The sequence below is a fragment of the Larimichthys crocea genome, chromosome III, assembly GCF_000972845.2.
Source record: "Larimichthys crocea isolate SSNF chromosome III, L_crocea_2.0, whole genome shotgun sequence".
Taxonomy (NCBI): Eukaryota; Metazoa; Chordata; class Actinopteri; family Sciaenidae; genus Larimichthys; species Larimichthys crocea.
The window spans coordinates 13,006,866-13,022,611 of NC_040013.1; the positions used below are offsets into that span (position 1 = coordinate 13,006,866).

The 15,746-nt window shown below is 38.3% G+C and overlaps 1 protein-coding gene across 33 annotated transcripts in view; it reads right to left on the reverse strand.

The window, feature by feature from the left end:
• Positions 1-15,746, reverse strand: part of LOC104918691 (neurexin-1a) — a 239,659-nt gene that overhangs the window by 22,079 nt on the left and 201,834 nt on the right. For 25 of the 33 annotated variants that reach the window (XM_027272825.1, XM_027272804.1, XM_027272863.1 and 22 more), the window contains 2 exons: positions 15,431-15,520; positions 13,694-14,013 (listed from right to left, as the gene is read on the reverse strand). In XM_027272825.1, coding sequence (XP_027128626.1) covers positions 13,694-14,013; positions 15,431-15,520 — 410 coding nt within the window. The remainder of the gene's footprint in view (positions 1-13,693; positions 14,014-15,430; positions 15,521-15,746) is intronic. The other 8 variants (XM_027272888.1, XM_027272878.1, XM_027272885.1 and 5 more) reach the window with 1 other exon arrangement.

Sequence of the window (15,746 nt, forward strand, 5' to 3'; positions counted from 1 at the left end):
GGGAATGTAACAGTGTGTTGATGAATTTTTCATTGTGCAAGAGAATGACCTCAGTAAAAACAGTAGATATAGTGTTTGAGAATAAAAAAACATTAAGACTTAAAACTCAGGTCAACTGCTAGCTTGGTGAAATGAAAGGGCATGTTTGAGAGAGAGACAAAGGAATAAGCAGGGGCTAATGTAGGAGTGTCAAGGTGTACTGTACAAGAAGATGTGTATAGGAGGTAAATACAGAGCTGCTTCGAAATGTACACATGACTATGCCCTCGTTAAACACCCTCCCGGGGGACCTGAGGACACTGCTGTGTGAGAACTCCTTTTAATGTGACTGCTTCAAGGCACTGCTGTGTTGCTTTGTAGATGTTCCTGAAGTCCCCCTCAGGACCTCGACTCAACTTATTTTTCCAAGAGCAGTAATCTGCACAGCATAATGCAGATTTGACACTTAGCGCGGCGTATGATATGGCTCAGGCACAAAGGTAACTGGAAAAGATGCCTGTCTGGCTGCGTGGGAGGTGACACAAAGTCCATTTCCCAGTCAGCGCCTGTGTTACAGCATCACCATGTCAATCACTGACTCAGAGAGAACCATGTGTGACTGCTGCACCCTCTCATACAACTCAAGACTCCAGACAATCTGCCCTGCAAATGATAAACAGTTGATATTTTGATTCCTAATCAAGCCAGGGACATATAAATAACGTGCACACAATATGGACGAGTGCCTGCAGTCACCTCACAGTGCACAAAGAGTGCACATTGAGCGGCTGCCATGTAGTATACAGCTTCTAGCAGATTACACCGGAGAGATCTGGATGCCTTCTGTTAGTTACATGCTCTAAATGATAAAATCTTAATATGAAATTCATAACACTATCTGCCTCCATCTACCTCCTACGCTTCCCCCTCTTGTTCTCTGGTTTCTTCTCTCTCTAGCCTATGCATAAACACTGCTCTATTGAAGTATATTACATGGTCGACTTTGTCCCTCCCCCTTAGCCTTGCTTTCACACGTCTCAGATAAATGAAATCTGTTGGCATTGAGGCATTTTCCCCTCTGGATGCCCTGATATTTTCGTTATCTGAAATCGAATCTGGAGCTCTGTGCGTGTCTGCAGCTTGCCTCGGTAGTAATCTGGCCTGAGAGCAGGGAACTGCCCAGGAGGAATATCATACACTAAGGATAAGCTGTAGAGTGAGGGAGGAATGACAATTACCAGAGAATGGCTTGTAATCATGGCGCTTTCTATCTAAATGCTAACATACAAACACTTGTCATTTTGTGGAAATAGATCTGCTCAATCCAAAGTGACTATGTAATTCTTCATTTTCATGTTCCCTTCCCTCAAAATCTAAAAATAGATGACAAATCTAAGCACGAGGCTGTGTGTATTGAGAAAGAGAGAGCGGGAGAGGAAGAGATATGCAGCCCGGCCACAAATCGCTGTCTTCCTGACTTTACCTGCGTCTTGACATGCAGTCCCAGTCCCTCATCAGGTGACAGGAACAAATTTGTCATCCTAATATAGATGCCATCACTGCTGAGATGAATGTACTCGGGCCTAATTCCCATGTGTAACGTTTGCAAAAACACGACAAGAGGAGAGAGGAAGAGCAGCTTTGCCCTACAACAGCAGACCAGGTCGCCTGTAGCTCCCACAGATTGTCATCCTAATCAGATTCCTAGATGTGTCATTCACAAAGGGCCAAGTGCGGCCGTCTTAAACTACTAATGAGGAATGCACGCGCTCAGCAGAGAGGAAACAAAAGACAATGTAATAAAATTGAGGGTGAAAATAATAAAGCCTAAATTGTGCACCGTTTATGGAGTCTTGCGAGTAAAATCGATTTTTCATCACTCATCCATCCCTGTGGCAGTATTGTAAGGCCAAACCGTGTACCTGCTTTTAATTATTTACACATTCTGTTTTTATTCCTACTTTGTCTTGTGACGTGTCTTTCAAAAAGATGCTTTTATTTTGTTTAATTTAGCTTTGAATGAGTAAATCACCATTTTGGGATAACACACTTTCCTGCCAAGAGTTAGAGGAGAACATCACTTTCATATCTATACACTTGATATGAAGCCACGTAAGCATAATTTAACACAAAGAGCAAAAATCAGGGGGGACAACTGGCCTGGCTCTGTCCAAAGATAACAGAATCTGCCTAGAGCACTTCTAAATCTCACATGTTATATCTTATTTGTTTAATTCATGCAAAAACCAAAGTGCAAAAGCATTTTGTCTACGCCGGTTGCCTGGCAACCTCACAATCCACCATAAAGCTACAAAATGTCCTTTGACACCGTTTTTCTTTGCATTAATTAAATAAATGTGTAAAGGCACGCTTTGTTTGAAAGCCAAGCTAAACTGTTTTTCCCTTGTTGCCAGTCTTTACTGTAAGCTAAGCTAGCTGGCTGCATGAACAGGCAATGAGAGCGAATATTTACAAAAAAGATGTTATTCATTAAGATAAAATTTAGAATCGAATTATAAACATTTGGCTTAACTGAGTTACACTCTTTTCTCAAGGCCATTCTCTCCATCCTCTTATCCATTTGTCTTGAACAAGCTTCAGCATACGGAGGCCTTTATTTAATTTCTGTACATCCTGTAATTTGTTTTACCGTATTAATCTGTAATGACCTTTATAACAAAGTTTGATGATGTTTATTTATATCATGCTTTCTTTCTTCCCTATATAATACTTGATCTGTTGTTCAACATCTTATTAAGATGCGTGCTCCCTGAAAAGAACCAACCATCTTGATGTGTAGAGTATGATATCCTCAAGTCAGGGTCTTGTGGTATAATTGTTAAATTTCTTTTGCGAGATTAATTATGTTTTATCTGAAACACCTTTGTGCGTATTCTGTTTTGGTGAAGATTAATATGTTAGATTTGACTGGCGGTGTTTGTATCATAAATAAAGGAGCTCTTAGATGCATAAGCCAGTTTGTTCCTGAGACTTCTCACCCACTTTTGAGGAAATCATTTTTTAAAATGGAGCGTGCTCAGCACAGCTCTGTGAGCAGACTTCAGAGCTCATGTTCATGAATGTCATGTATATAACAACTGATCGCAGAATCTTGCAGGTGAATACAGTGTAGTGGAGGACAAATTGTATCTCATGTTCAACAGTTGTCCAAGACTATTTTCTATTTCTACAAATCATACCAGCAAATGTCCTGAGAGACAACAATATGGTCTATAAAACATGCTGTAAAGCTGGCGATGTCAGTATCTCCTCCATGCACAATCCAACACTTTACAAAACAGAGACAACATTCACACTGCGTAGGTTTCATTCTTGTCATCCAAACAGACAGTGGGACAATCTGTAGTTGTCTGTAAGGCTGCCAGGAGGGTTAAACCTACAAAAAACAAAGATGCTGTTCTGTTGACTATTTTAATAACGACAGTAAGTATAATAAATTTGGCTGAGACAACTGTAGGAAATGTTTTAAAATAAGCAAACGCCAAAGGAAGACTGGTGCCTCAGCCAATGTGCAGATCACGTTCCAGACGCAGACAAGTCAACGATCAAAAAATCCAGACATTCATCAAACCATGTGAACACACATCAACACACACTGGCATGTACGTGTTCACCCTTGCCAAGGTGGACTGGACCAGCGAGTCACATGGACTCTATGTGTACAACACGATGTTGAAGGGCAGCTTCCATAATGGCCCCTGGTGAGGCTGAGATGATGGATATGGTCTGTCGCTGGGAGTGAACGCCGTGGGCCTGGGGCCACCGCAGGTCTACAGCGTTACCTCCTTTGCCATCTGTCAGCACTGGGTGGGCACAAACCCATGACCAGGCCTGGGGCAACACACTCCAGGACCACCTACAACAACACACACCTCATTTTAGGGGCAAGGTGGGGGAGGTCAGTAGGCACACAATATGCTACACAGGAGAGCTGTTCATCTGGATATCATGCAATTAAGCCTGTTCTGCTCCCATCAAATGATTGCTATTGTTACACATGCAGCCACTGGATTACGCGCTCAGGTTGTTTCTTTGGCTTGAATAGCTGGTGACACTAGGCGTTTTCATAAGGGACAATAAATATAATAAAACCAGAAAAATCAATAGCCCACCTGTCAGTGAAGAGAGCCATATGATAGCTATTGCTCTTTTTTTCCCCTCTCAAGCTTACAGTATCCCAGTAGCATGATGGTCAATCCCATACATCTGCATTGCAGAGGAAATATTATCCTGAGGATGTTTTCTTTCTGTGAATAATTGAAGGCACTACAACCTCACAGGGCAATGACACTCAGTCTAAACACTGCAGTATGAGGCAGTTAGGTCGAAAATCCTTCCACGTGGCCAAACCCTTGCAGTTTAATCCTTCTCTCTGTTAATGTAGAACATGTGTTTCCCTAGCAACCTCGCAGTTTGCTGTGCATGTGACTGTTTGGTAATTGGTAAGCCCACAGAGGTAGAAATGAGGAAAAAAAGGATGTCTGGTTTTCATCTTTCAATGAGACCTGCCTCTAGATGAGTTGAGGAAAACGGTTCCACTTGGTTTGCAATGTGACAAGCAATTCCCATTAATACAAATATGGAAAGGAAACCAGAGACAAAAAAAAACACGTCCAATCATCTCTGCAAATCAGTTATTTCCCTGGAATATGAATGTTACAAAACTCGCTCTGATATATTCAACTTAGACACAGAACAAAATAAACTTCCAACTATACATAAAGATGCCCATATTTCAGCTTGTGTTGTGAGTTTGTATTAGTTTCTGTTTTAAGAAGGATCTTTCAGATGACCTTTAGAGGGATTTTTGATTAAACATGTCTGTCTAAAGTAGGGTCGGGTGATTTTTTATTTAACTGTGACATATGCTTTAACTTTCATGTCTACCAATCACAGAAGGAGGAAATGTAAGCAAAAAAGAACGATTCATGGGGGAACAGTTTGATATTCAGAAGTCTCTAATATTTTGGCCTTTTCAAAACCATTATTTCACTTTGTTCATGACAGTTATATTCTAACAGGGCGTGGGTCCACTTTGGTATCGGTTGGAGATGGGCTAGGAGCATTTCATTTTACTGTCATGTGAGTTCGCTGGTGGCCTAATTGCATACAATTTACCTGCAACAAACCAAAAGCAATAAAAGCCACCTTAAAAAAAGATGGAGAGTGGTGTGTGCAGCAGTGAGGGTGGTGTTTATATGAGTTGCGGTCACATGGCTGACACCAGCACAAACACAGATGGGTACAATTCCTAATCTCATGAGATGAACAAACAAAAGTCAACCTATGCTTTTTATTCTGCAATAAAATGAGCAGGGACATTAATTTTAACTGCCAGCTACTCAGACTACAGTTTTTGTTTTGCCTTTTTGTTTGATGCTTCAGTTTTTTTCATTAGTTGACAAGAAAAGTGCCTCCTGAATAATTAAGTGTATACCTTGTCAATCAAAACCTTGTAAGCAGTATGTTGCTTCAAAACTTTGTAAAATTAAAATTGCAATACAACAAAACCAAAGACAACCTTGCTATTAGAGAAAAGAGACAAGGTAAACACAAAATGGCTCATCTTTTCTTGCTCCTGTACCTTGTTCGCTTCAGGGGCGAGTTCTTGAACCTAAATGTAGGCACTGCTCAGGAGGTGAAACTAAATTTGTAAATGTTACAGGTACTCTCGAGGGAAAGAAGTTGGCAGAAGAAGTTGAGAGCAGCTGGTTTTCAAGACAGCAGACACCACTATTAATAACACAGTATGACATCTTCCTCATATTTTTAGAGAATGTTTGTTATGCATCAATTTCACCAAAACAAATTCCTTGTATATAGAAACGTACCTGGCAATAAACCTTTTTCTGATTCTGCAGGAAATTTGGTTCAATATACAGCCGATATTCTAATGACTGAGCGATCACTTTGTCGTCTGGTTCAGGAGAGAATGGGGCAGCTGCTTGGTTCAATGACATGGAATCACTAAAGACCAGCATTGGCAGCTGCCAGGGCATCTTGACCTGACTGACTCTTGAAAGCCAGTCGGCAGGGTGAGAGCTGCTCTGTTGCTGGTCTCTCTGTCCTTTTGCTCTAATCTTTCAACCTCGTACTGCAGGTGTGGCGCTTCAATTAACTTAACGATACTGACATTTAAAAGTCTTCACATGTAAATGTAAAAGAAAACATGTCTTAGTGCCACTTTTTCTGTTGCTGCCTGTCCCATAACTGGACTTCAGTCGTCAACCAAGCAGCTCTAAAACTGTACGGTGTTGCCTTTCCAATGATGTATACTGGAAACCTGATGGTTTGTGAAAAATGGAAAAAGCTATTGAAGTGAAAAGTGACTTAAACAGAAAAAAAAAAAAAAATTCAGTGATTGGTCTAATCAGACCTAATCATTACTGACTTCACACTGACCACATCAGAGAAAAACTGAGTTTAAATTCACTAGCAACAAGTCAAACTAGAATACGAAGCTGCAGGATTGATCTTTTGAAGATGGTTCTAGAAATTTGGTATTGATGAAGACTCACATTAAAATATATCCTAGATCAGATGGGCAAATGTCAAAATGTCAAAATAGATATCACGCATCACACACCCCAAACTAAATCAAGGCTGAATCATCCTGAAACTCAAATTAGAGTATTGTATCATGTACTACAAGAACCTGCGCTGCATGTGTGCAGTTGCCTAAGGAGAGCTTAATACCCAAGATAAGGCTCAGGTCTGAATATTGATGCATGCAGGATTAGTATTAAATCTAGGCAGACTTATTGCAGCCTTAGCTTGTAAAACAATAATCCCTACCAGTATCAAGACAATCACAACAGTGCCTAAAGGTAGTACCAGATACAATAAAGAGACATAGTGCATGGATGATTATAAAGGGAGAGACGCTGCAGACTGCACAGTTATTGGGTGCTAAGTTGCAGAAGCTTTTTCACCACATGATTACTGTGACACTAAGTTTATTATAGCGTGTTTGTAAGAGCCAGTGAGGGAGGCAGGTACCCAAATGCTCAAGGTGTAGCAGTGCAGCATGTCAAATCTTTGATTATCCCAGTGAATTATAGAAAGGCCAGATTTCTGCTCCTTGTCTCAAAGACCAAGGAAAACGTAGCCACTACAAAGCAGTTCAGCTGGAACTGAACCATGTGCTGTGAGTGCAAATGAAATGGCCCACACAATGTGTTTTGAATGTTCCTCACTTCTCCTGAATGGCCATTACACCCACCTAGGGTTAATTCAGAAATAGTGGTGCCAATTGGCTATTTGGTGGCAATGATGTGACATTGTGATCATTCATTCTCCCTAGGAACAGGCCATAATCTGCATTTCTTGAATTTCCACCAGCAGCAAGCTATAAAACAGAGATTGTACTCCACAAAAAGCTTATGAGAAAAGCATGGCTAGCATGAAACGCCATATGAGGTCAAGTATTCCTGTTGTGTTTAAGAAATACCTTTTTGTCCTTCATATAAGACAATGGTTCTAACACAGGGGCTGTCTTGTAGTCGATATTCGAGGCCCCTAGAGCAAGACTGGAGTGATCCTCTGACTTTACTGTACCAGGTTAAAGTTTTTTTTTTTTCTTCAGTAAAATAGCTCAACATCTACTGTGTGGACTGGGGCACAAAGGTTTGCACCGACATTCATTCTTGCCAGACAATAAAGACATGACCCTGATCCTGTGGTTTTTCCTCCAGTGCCACCATGAGGAGGTCTTGTTTTAAGTGAAATTAAGTCTTAACAACTATTGGATCGACTGTTTCCTACTAATGCCATTGCCATGAATTAAGGGTTACTATATTGTATAGTGACTGCATATACATAAACATAAACTACATTTTTATATTCCATTTACAAACATATAAAGGGCATAGGAAATAAGCAATAAACAGCAACATATATTAATAACAATGCTAAAAATCATAATAATTGATACTGTTGCTTAAAAGCGACTGAAAACTCACTGTTCTAGTGTGTCTGCTACACTTAGTCAAGTGTCAAGTCAGTGAGTAATTACTACAGTATATATCATGAATCAGAGCTAGCAACTAACATTGAGTGTTAATACCAAAAAGGTAGACCACAGTTTTTAACACTGACTGTAGAACTTCATTCTTAATAGCTTGATGCTAAGTTAAACACACAGCACATTGTGTGGTGTACATACTAATAAACCCCACAAACAATCACAGTTCTGGAATATGACTGAATATACTACATAAGAACATATAATACATTCTTCTAGAATATTCTGTCCTTGTGTCTTTCTATTGATGCTGGAGCCAATACTAACTTCAGAGGATCTTTCTGCAGACATCACTGGTGGTGGATGGCAGCCTTACACTATGACCGCTCCTGAGATTTATATACTTTATGTGTGCTGGCCAGGGTTGATAATACTGAGCAATGCAGGTGAGTATCCATCACTGTCAGGAGCTCTCAATGGTGCTTCTAGATAGCAGCCTTTAGTCCTTTTTTTTTTTTTTTTTTGGTGGGAGGGTAACAGCTACATAGGGTGCTATCTCTTATCCTTGAGTGGCCTTGATTAAGCATCATCTGGCATTAAAGGCTACCCTTTTGCAGTTTTCTGAAATTTCCATTATTTTGTCCACCAGCTCTTCAAAAAGCTACGTTACACAACATGTTTTTGCTTTGTCAAGGTATTCAGTATCTAGTGCTAATATGCCAAATCGTTAATTACGATGATATATTTGCAGTAGTTGTTGTCAGCCTTTACCTAAAATATGAAGAAATGTGTCTCCAATTAGCACAAAGAAAGTTTACTCTTTTATGTTTTGGAACTCTTTTCTCTAACCATAAATAAATACAGCTGAGGTAGGAATAGTCCAAATAATATCAATATAAAGAAGAGATGTGTACAATAGCTGGTCCATTGTTTGTGAATACTTATGCACATGCATTATGGTTTAATTGGATGTGACCAGGCGCTGCTACAGAGAGCAGACACTTCATTAAGGCATGACAGTCAGGGCCTACAGTAAGCTACTTCCCGCACATAAAAAGAAACAGCCACATAATATTTGACACGTAAGAGCCAAGTAATCGAGATATGACCAAAATAGAGGTAACAACAAGGCTGAGTCTCACTATTATTTACTCCCTCACTATTTGAGTGGGTTATAGGTCCTGGAATTGAATCAATCCAATTATCCTTGAAGCAAAAGGAAAATTCTAATCGCTATTAAAATAATCATTCTGACTCATCAGTTTTTTTTCTCCCATTGTGCATTTCTTTCTTGATTAGGTCAGTGTGCTCTAAGATGATAATATCTCTGTTAATAAAGCATGAGTGGACACCCAGTGGTTTGAGGAGAATGACATTAATGTAATGTTACCCATGAGCCAAGGCCCACAGTATTCAATAACAATATAACCCCAGTTGAGCATTTAGAGAACTTTTTTATAGGGCACCTGAGATGTCAGAGTCCCCCTAGACACTTCAAAATCATTTTACTAATGATGATTAGCACAGGGTTTACCCTCTAGGAGACAAGTGGGCCAGTGCAAGAAGACTTCGGTAAATCTACATACCCAGTGTTTCTGAAAGATTTAATGTGCTGGCATTTTGACTGTTTGTGCACAGCAAGACAGCAGTGTTTGTTGCATGCTTATTTTATGAAGGCATGAATTAAGTTCAGTAATGAGCTATCAGAGTCTGCAGAGTCATGTGTACTCATAAACAATCGGATTAGGTTGTTGTATCAAGCTCTGTTTCATTTAGTATTCTATTACTGTTGCATCAGCGTACCAACAAGCTGTTAAAGACAAAATGAAGGACACAATACATTTTCCAAGTTTGTTCCCATTGATCAGTTTCTCGATTTAAACATGTATTTCTATCAGAATTCCTCTCCTTCATTCATCCTGCACTCACACAGGAGTGTTTAAGTACATTTATCCAATCAAATTGTTGGGCAATTAGCTAAGCCCACCCATTGTATAAGACTGCACTTGTTCATTATCTTGTGCATCGAGTGATCCAATCATATCTGAAGGATTCTTCTTATAATTAATAATAATTGTGCTCCACATATTCTGTTTCTGGCTACCTCCTTTTCGCTCTGTTTTGGTCTTTAACCAGCTAGTTCAACTGTTATTTGCACTATAAGAACAGTGAGAGTGAAACAAAGCTGTAGACCATAAATCCCCCGCTCCCCCAAAAAAAAGAAAAAAAAAAGAAAGAAAATGAGCTGAATGATGCTAAAGTGCTGCAGATCTGAAAATGCAGAGTTTGGATAATTATTTGTGGGTTTATCACTATGCATGAAAAAAAGTGATTATAGGCATTTTACATACTGATATTGAAGGCAATATGCATTTACAACAAGTGACTTAAAGATTTATAATAGATAAATCTAGTTAACACCAGGGAGTCTTGACCTTTACCGCTCATTGTTGAGACAGGCCTATAAAAGCTCTCCAATCGCACAGTTTGACAGACTGATCTACTTTTTCTAGAGAACTATTTTCACCAAGCTTCAATGGTTAGACCCTGATACTGCAGCCACCAGCGTTAGCAATTCCATTTCAAATGGGGCAAGTCATACTAAAAATGTATGTGTTCCTGTAATATAAGGCTTTCAGGATATAAAAGCATTCACTGAATTGCGTCTGCCATCAGAAGGGAAATGGAACAGCTGGACAATCGTTAAAATGCTGACTGTTCAGGGGAAAGGACAGTGAATGCACCATCTCTTTTTACAGAGGCCAGACATGATGTCTTCCTAAGTGTAGTGTCCTGAGACAATAATGTCCTACCGCAGGAACTCTCCATGGGAAGGTCGTCACGTTGAATCAAACTGAACACACTGACATCTCCCAATGCACACGTTTTGCATGCCTCATTCATTTCTCCACCTACATCACAAAACAACTCTTTAATCCACTGACCTTTTTTTCTGTATGAATGCATTAGATAACACCTAAACCATCACAGTTAGCCTTGACTATTCTCTCTTTTCCAAGCCTTTATATGTCACTTTATTAAACTTATATTACGATTTGTAACATTACATGACCGCACAACCTGTCTATTAATTTATTTCAGCAAAAAACATCACTGCATCACCACCAACCTGATTGAAACCTAACTGACAAGTCATATACTTTCACAGCAATAGGTTAATTGTAAATTCCCCAAACACTTTTAGGATTTAACTGTACATTACACTTCTTACATCAAACCCAATAGCTGTATGCATGACAGCTACAAGGTAAATGGTTATTGATTAAAGTATTCAAGCAGAATCTGGTTAGCATAACGTTATAATGTCAGATATCCAAACATCAGAGCATATCTAAAGCTAAAGAATTATGTAAATGAATAAATATCTATGTGATACACTGCATTATAAAATTGTTATGGTCATTTATATCACTTTATTTCTCTCCAGATGAAAAGGCCTGAAAAAGACGGGCATCCATCTTATCAAGCCTATTCCTTTCTGCCAATCTCTTGGTTCCTTGGTGGCAATTTATAACACTGCATGGAGCTGGGATATAATTATAGTCTATTGTCTGATATTTCTTCTGCATTACATGCTACCGCAACGGTTCAGAAACCGTGCTGAGTCTGAGAGAAAACCATTCCCCTGGATCAATATTTATGATTGAATTATTTGTCAGCATCTGCAGACCCTTACACAAACCGTTATGATGCTCTAAGGTCAGATAGAAAGAGAAGGAGCAAGTTGGGGGACGGCCAGTAATGTGGGATCTTTACTGCTGCTAAGTTGAGACGGTGTGAATTATCTGAGCCATTTTACAATATGAGCTGGAGCTTAAACAGTCTGCTAACCTGAAAGAAAAACTTGACATTTAGTTTTGCTTTGAATATAGCGGTGTCTTTTTTCCTAAAAAAGCACCAAGTCTGGGTTTATATTGTAGATAAACTGACAGTGAAAGTTCAAGGTTTTTTTTATGCCTTGCTTCAATATAAAGGCGATGTTGATGTTCATGTAAAAATAAATATTCAAATGGCTTTCAAGATCATTTGAGTTACCTCTACACAATATTACATCGCACTGGAGGGATTTATTCTAAAATAGTTGAAATTGAATAAGAGATGTGTCTGGATGTTGTCTCACCGAAATTGTACACACTACACAGCCAAGGCAAAATTTGTCTGTCAAAAAAGAATTCAAATCAAATAAATTTGATTGTGTGTATATTTTTCAATATGATGTTAAACCCACCCCCTCCTGGAGATGTTATAATCTTCCTTTACCCAATCCGATTAATCCAAAATGAGTTAAATCCAAAATGATTTTAAACTATATTTGTAAAAGCTGATTAAACTCTGATTAAAGGGTCGTTTCAGTCTCTGACTATGCTTTATTTAAGCTACTATGTATGCTCTCCCTGCAACTGAATGTTTGAAATTCTGATTTATATTTTCACTCTCTCTTCTCCATGCATGTGTAATGCTTAGTATCTTCATGGTTTCTGTGTCCTCACACCACATTAATAACTTAATTGCTTCCTACCATGGCTTAGAGTTTCATATAATGTGAAATGCCCATTATTAAAAAAATAAAAAATAAACAAAAAACACAACAACAAAACTATTAATCTGCTTTAATGGCTAACACAGAGTAGCTTTGGCTCCATAACAATAAGGCACAGTTGTTAGTTATAAATGAGGTCGTTCTTTGATTGTTTGTTCACGCTGAAAATATCAGGCCGTAAAGCTCCTATTTTTGTTTTTGCACCAACAAGACATGAAGACATTTCCTTCATTCTGACTATTCTTTGTTGTGATAAAAAAATATCCAATGAAAATTTTTCTTAGTGACCTAAATGAGTCAATACATCTTCTGTTCAGAGCGCAGGAATTCCTAGATCACAATGAAGTTCTGTCAGCATGTTTGTTGCGAGCAAATTCCCATTGCAACAATGCCAGTAAATAGTGGTTTTGACATTCAAACAATGTAAAGAGAAAAAACTTATTTTCGCATTTACATTTTGAAAAGCTTCAGGATTTAGCACGTCTACTATGATTAGGAATTATTATTGTTATATGGCCTGTGTGTGATATAAATATAACAACTATTCAACACAAAGACATTTCAAAATGGCATGGAACTTTTTTTGGACTATTTCTAAAATTTCATGGCTGCTGCTGCTGTTGTTTTGTACCACATTTAAGAGGAAATGTCTTAGGTTTTTGGCAAGGACTGTGCACAGATGGTCTGATCACCATTTCATTTGATAGGATTTGTGTTGCATTGTTTAGTCACACATTGTGACATTTGAGAAGTAATGTGCTCCTGCAGATGCTGCAAAGCCCATGCAGCACTGATAAAGATGATGGAGAACCTCTAGGATGGTTATCACTCTAATACACACACACACCCACACACACACCACACTGTGCCACATCTGATTGTGCGGGGAGAAGCGCTCGACAGTGCGTCTGTGGTGCTGCTCCCAATGGTGGAACAATGCACTTATTTTCTTTCAGTTTTTAGGTCAGAGGACTCAAGGAGAAGAAAGACATGACACAATAAAGTAAGGAGTTCATTCCACGATGCTAGAGAACAATGATGTAATGTATTATATTAATCCAAGATGTGCTTAACGGCATGCTGTGCATTGTGAGTATTTTAACATGCATCAAGTATAATGACATGAGTGGAAGTCACTTATAGCGCAATCATTTAAAAGATGATCTTACCTGCTGAGGCTCTCGTGGTGTAGTCTGCTTGACTCGCCTGCTGGACGCCGTGGTCGTGGTGATCTCCATGATGGATGTGGATGTCTCGGAGCGGTTGGCTGTGGTACTCGACTGCGGTGTGATAGAGGATGGTGAATCCCCCACAAGCCGCACACTGCCCTGGATCTTAATGTTGGGATCCCCCTCTGCAGCCATGTTGAACACCTTCAAGCCATTATAGTAGAGGCCCGAAAGCTGGCCCTGAAAGGATCGACTCCGGTCTCGCTCCCAGCCCCCAATCTGTATAGTGGTTTGGCTGTTGAAGATTGTAAGCTGCCGCCCTGTGGGAAAACAATGTTACATATATACAGGAATGTTGAACTGTGGACTCAGCCACTTTTACTGAACAGGAAAAAAAAAAAAAAAAGACAGAAAGACAGATTATTTGCCCAGTGGCTAATGAGAACAATAAATTACAGGTTGTAGAGGCAAACCCTGGTAATTTATTGCAGCTATAATGATGAGATGCCTATAAATGGAAAAAAAAAGAAAACAAAAAGAAAACAACAACATAAAAACATAGGATTTAGAAAATCAATGCAGCTTTGCTAAAAGGGTAGTTATCTAAAATAATAAGAAAGAAGATTTATCCAAAGAAGTAATGCTATGGGCATGCAATAGATTCATCTAATCAAAGAAGATAACATAATCTAAAGAAACTGTAAAGTAAATGGACACTTTGTTTGCAGGAAATTGCCTAGAAGATAAGATAAATGTATAAAACATGCTAAAAGCATAGATTTTATTATGCTTTGCTTATGTTATCTTATATTTTCCTTCAAACTTTAAGATTTACAAACTTAAACTACAGCAAGCATGGAGGGAAAAAAATGAAATGGCTACAAGCAGTGAGAATTGGACTTTTCTTGTGTACAATCTCCCAAGAAGAAGGACACACTTCAGAAAATCTGAAACTATTCATCCTTTTAGCAAAAGCAACCATGGAAAATCAAACTTAGAGGGGATATGGTTGGGCACATGGAAAAACAGAAAACCATTTTATGACAGAACTGTCATAATGCAGAACAGAAAACAAACAAAACCAAAACAAAGTAATTAACACATAAATGATAGGGCTCATTTCACATTTTAAGTGAAAAATATGAATTAGTTATTGAACTATAAAAAACAAAGCATGCACTCAGTTTGTTTTATATTACAGTTCCTTGATCTAATGCCCTATACATATTTACAATGTCTGTTAAAGGGACTCAAAATTCTCATGCCAATTCATATTGCACTCTATTTATCATTGCTAGCAGTTTAATCAGAATAGATCAAATGACACTAAGTACTGTATATGTACTGTAAAGTGTCTCAAATACCACTTAGCAACTAATGTATGACTAAACTATAGCGTTTAAATTTATCATTTAGATGTTTACAGCAAAATGCTTCAGTAATTTATAGACATTTTAACAATGTTGATATTACTTCAGTAAGTGGATTTAAATTCATATTTACAGTCCCTTTAACCTTAAGTTGACAATAAACACGTATTAAAACAGCTGACATCTATAAAATAAATACATTATTATGAAAAGTATGAAACACTACAAACTAAATTTAACTGTTCAAATCATTTAGTTTTTAAAGTTTTACTGAACATTTATTTTTTAAGTTTATTATTTACAAAATGTTTCTACAACTTGGTTATGATCAAATTATTTTATTTGAAGTTTTAATCAGTGATTTTACCTTTGTCGAGTAGCCATTCGTCAACTACTCGACCAAGACGGTATGGGATTCGCTGTCTAGCAATCGCCAGGCGTTCGTTATCATTGTTGCCTTTAAAGTTTAAAGAGACATTTCATTGGTTACAATCTGTAAGGTCAAAGGTTAAATGTTCATACTTAATGCTGGAGCTATACAACTGCACAAGGTTTTTATATTTAAAACGTTTTGTATATTTAAAAAAACAATATTTACTGAAACATTATTTGAACAAACTTCACTCATTTTATTTTATTTTAGCCAACAAATTAGGCCTATATTAATTGAAAATAAGTGAACT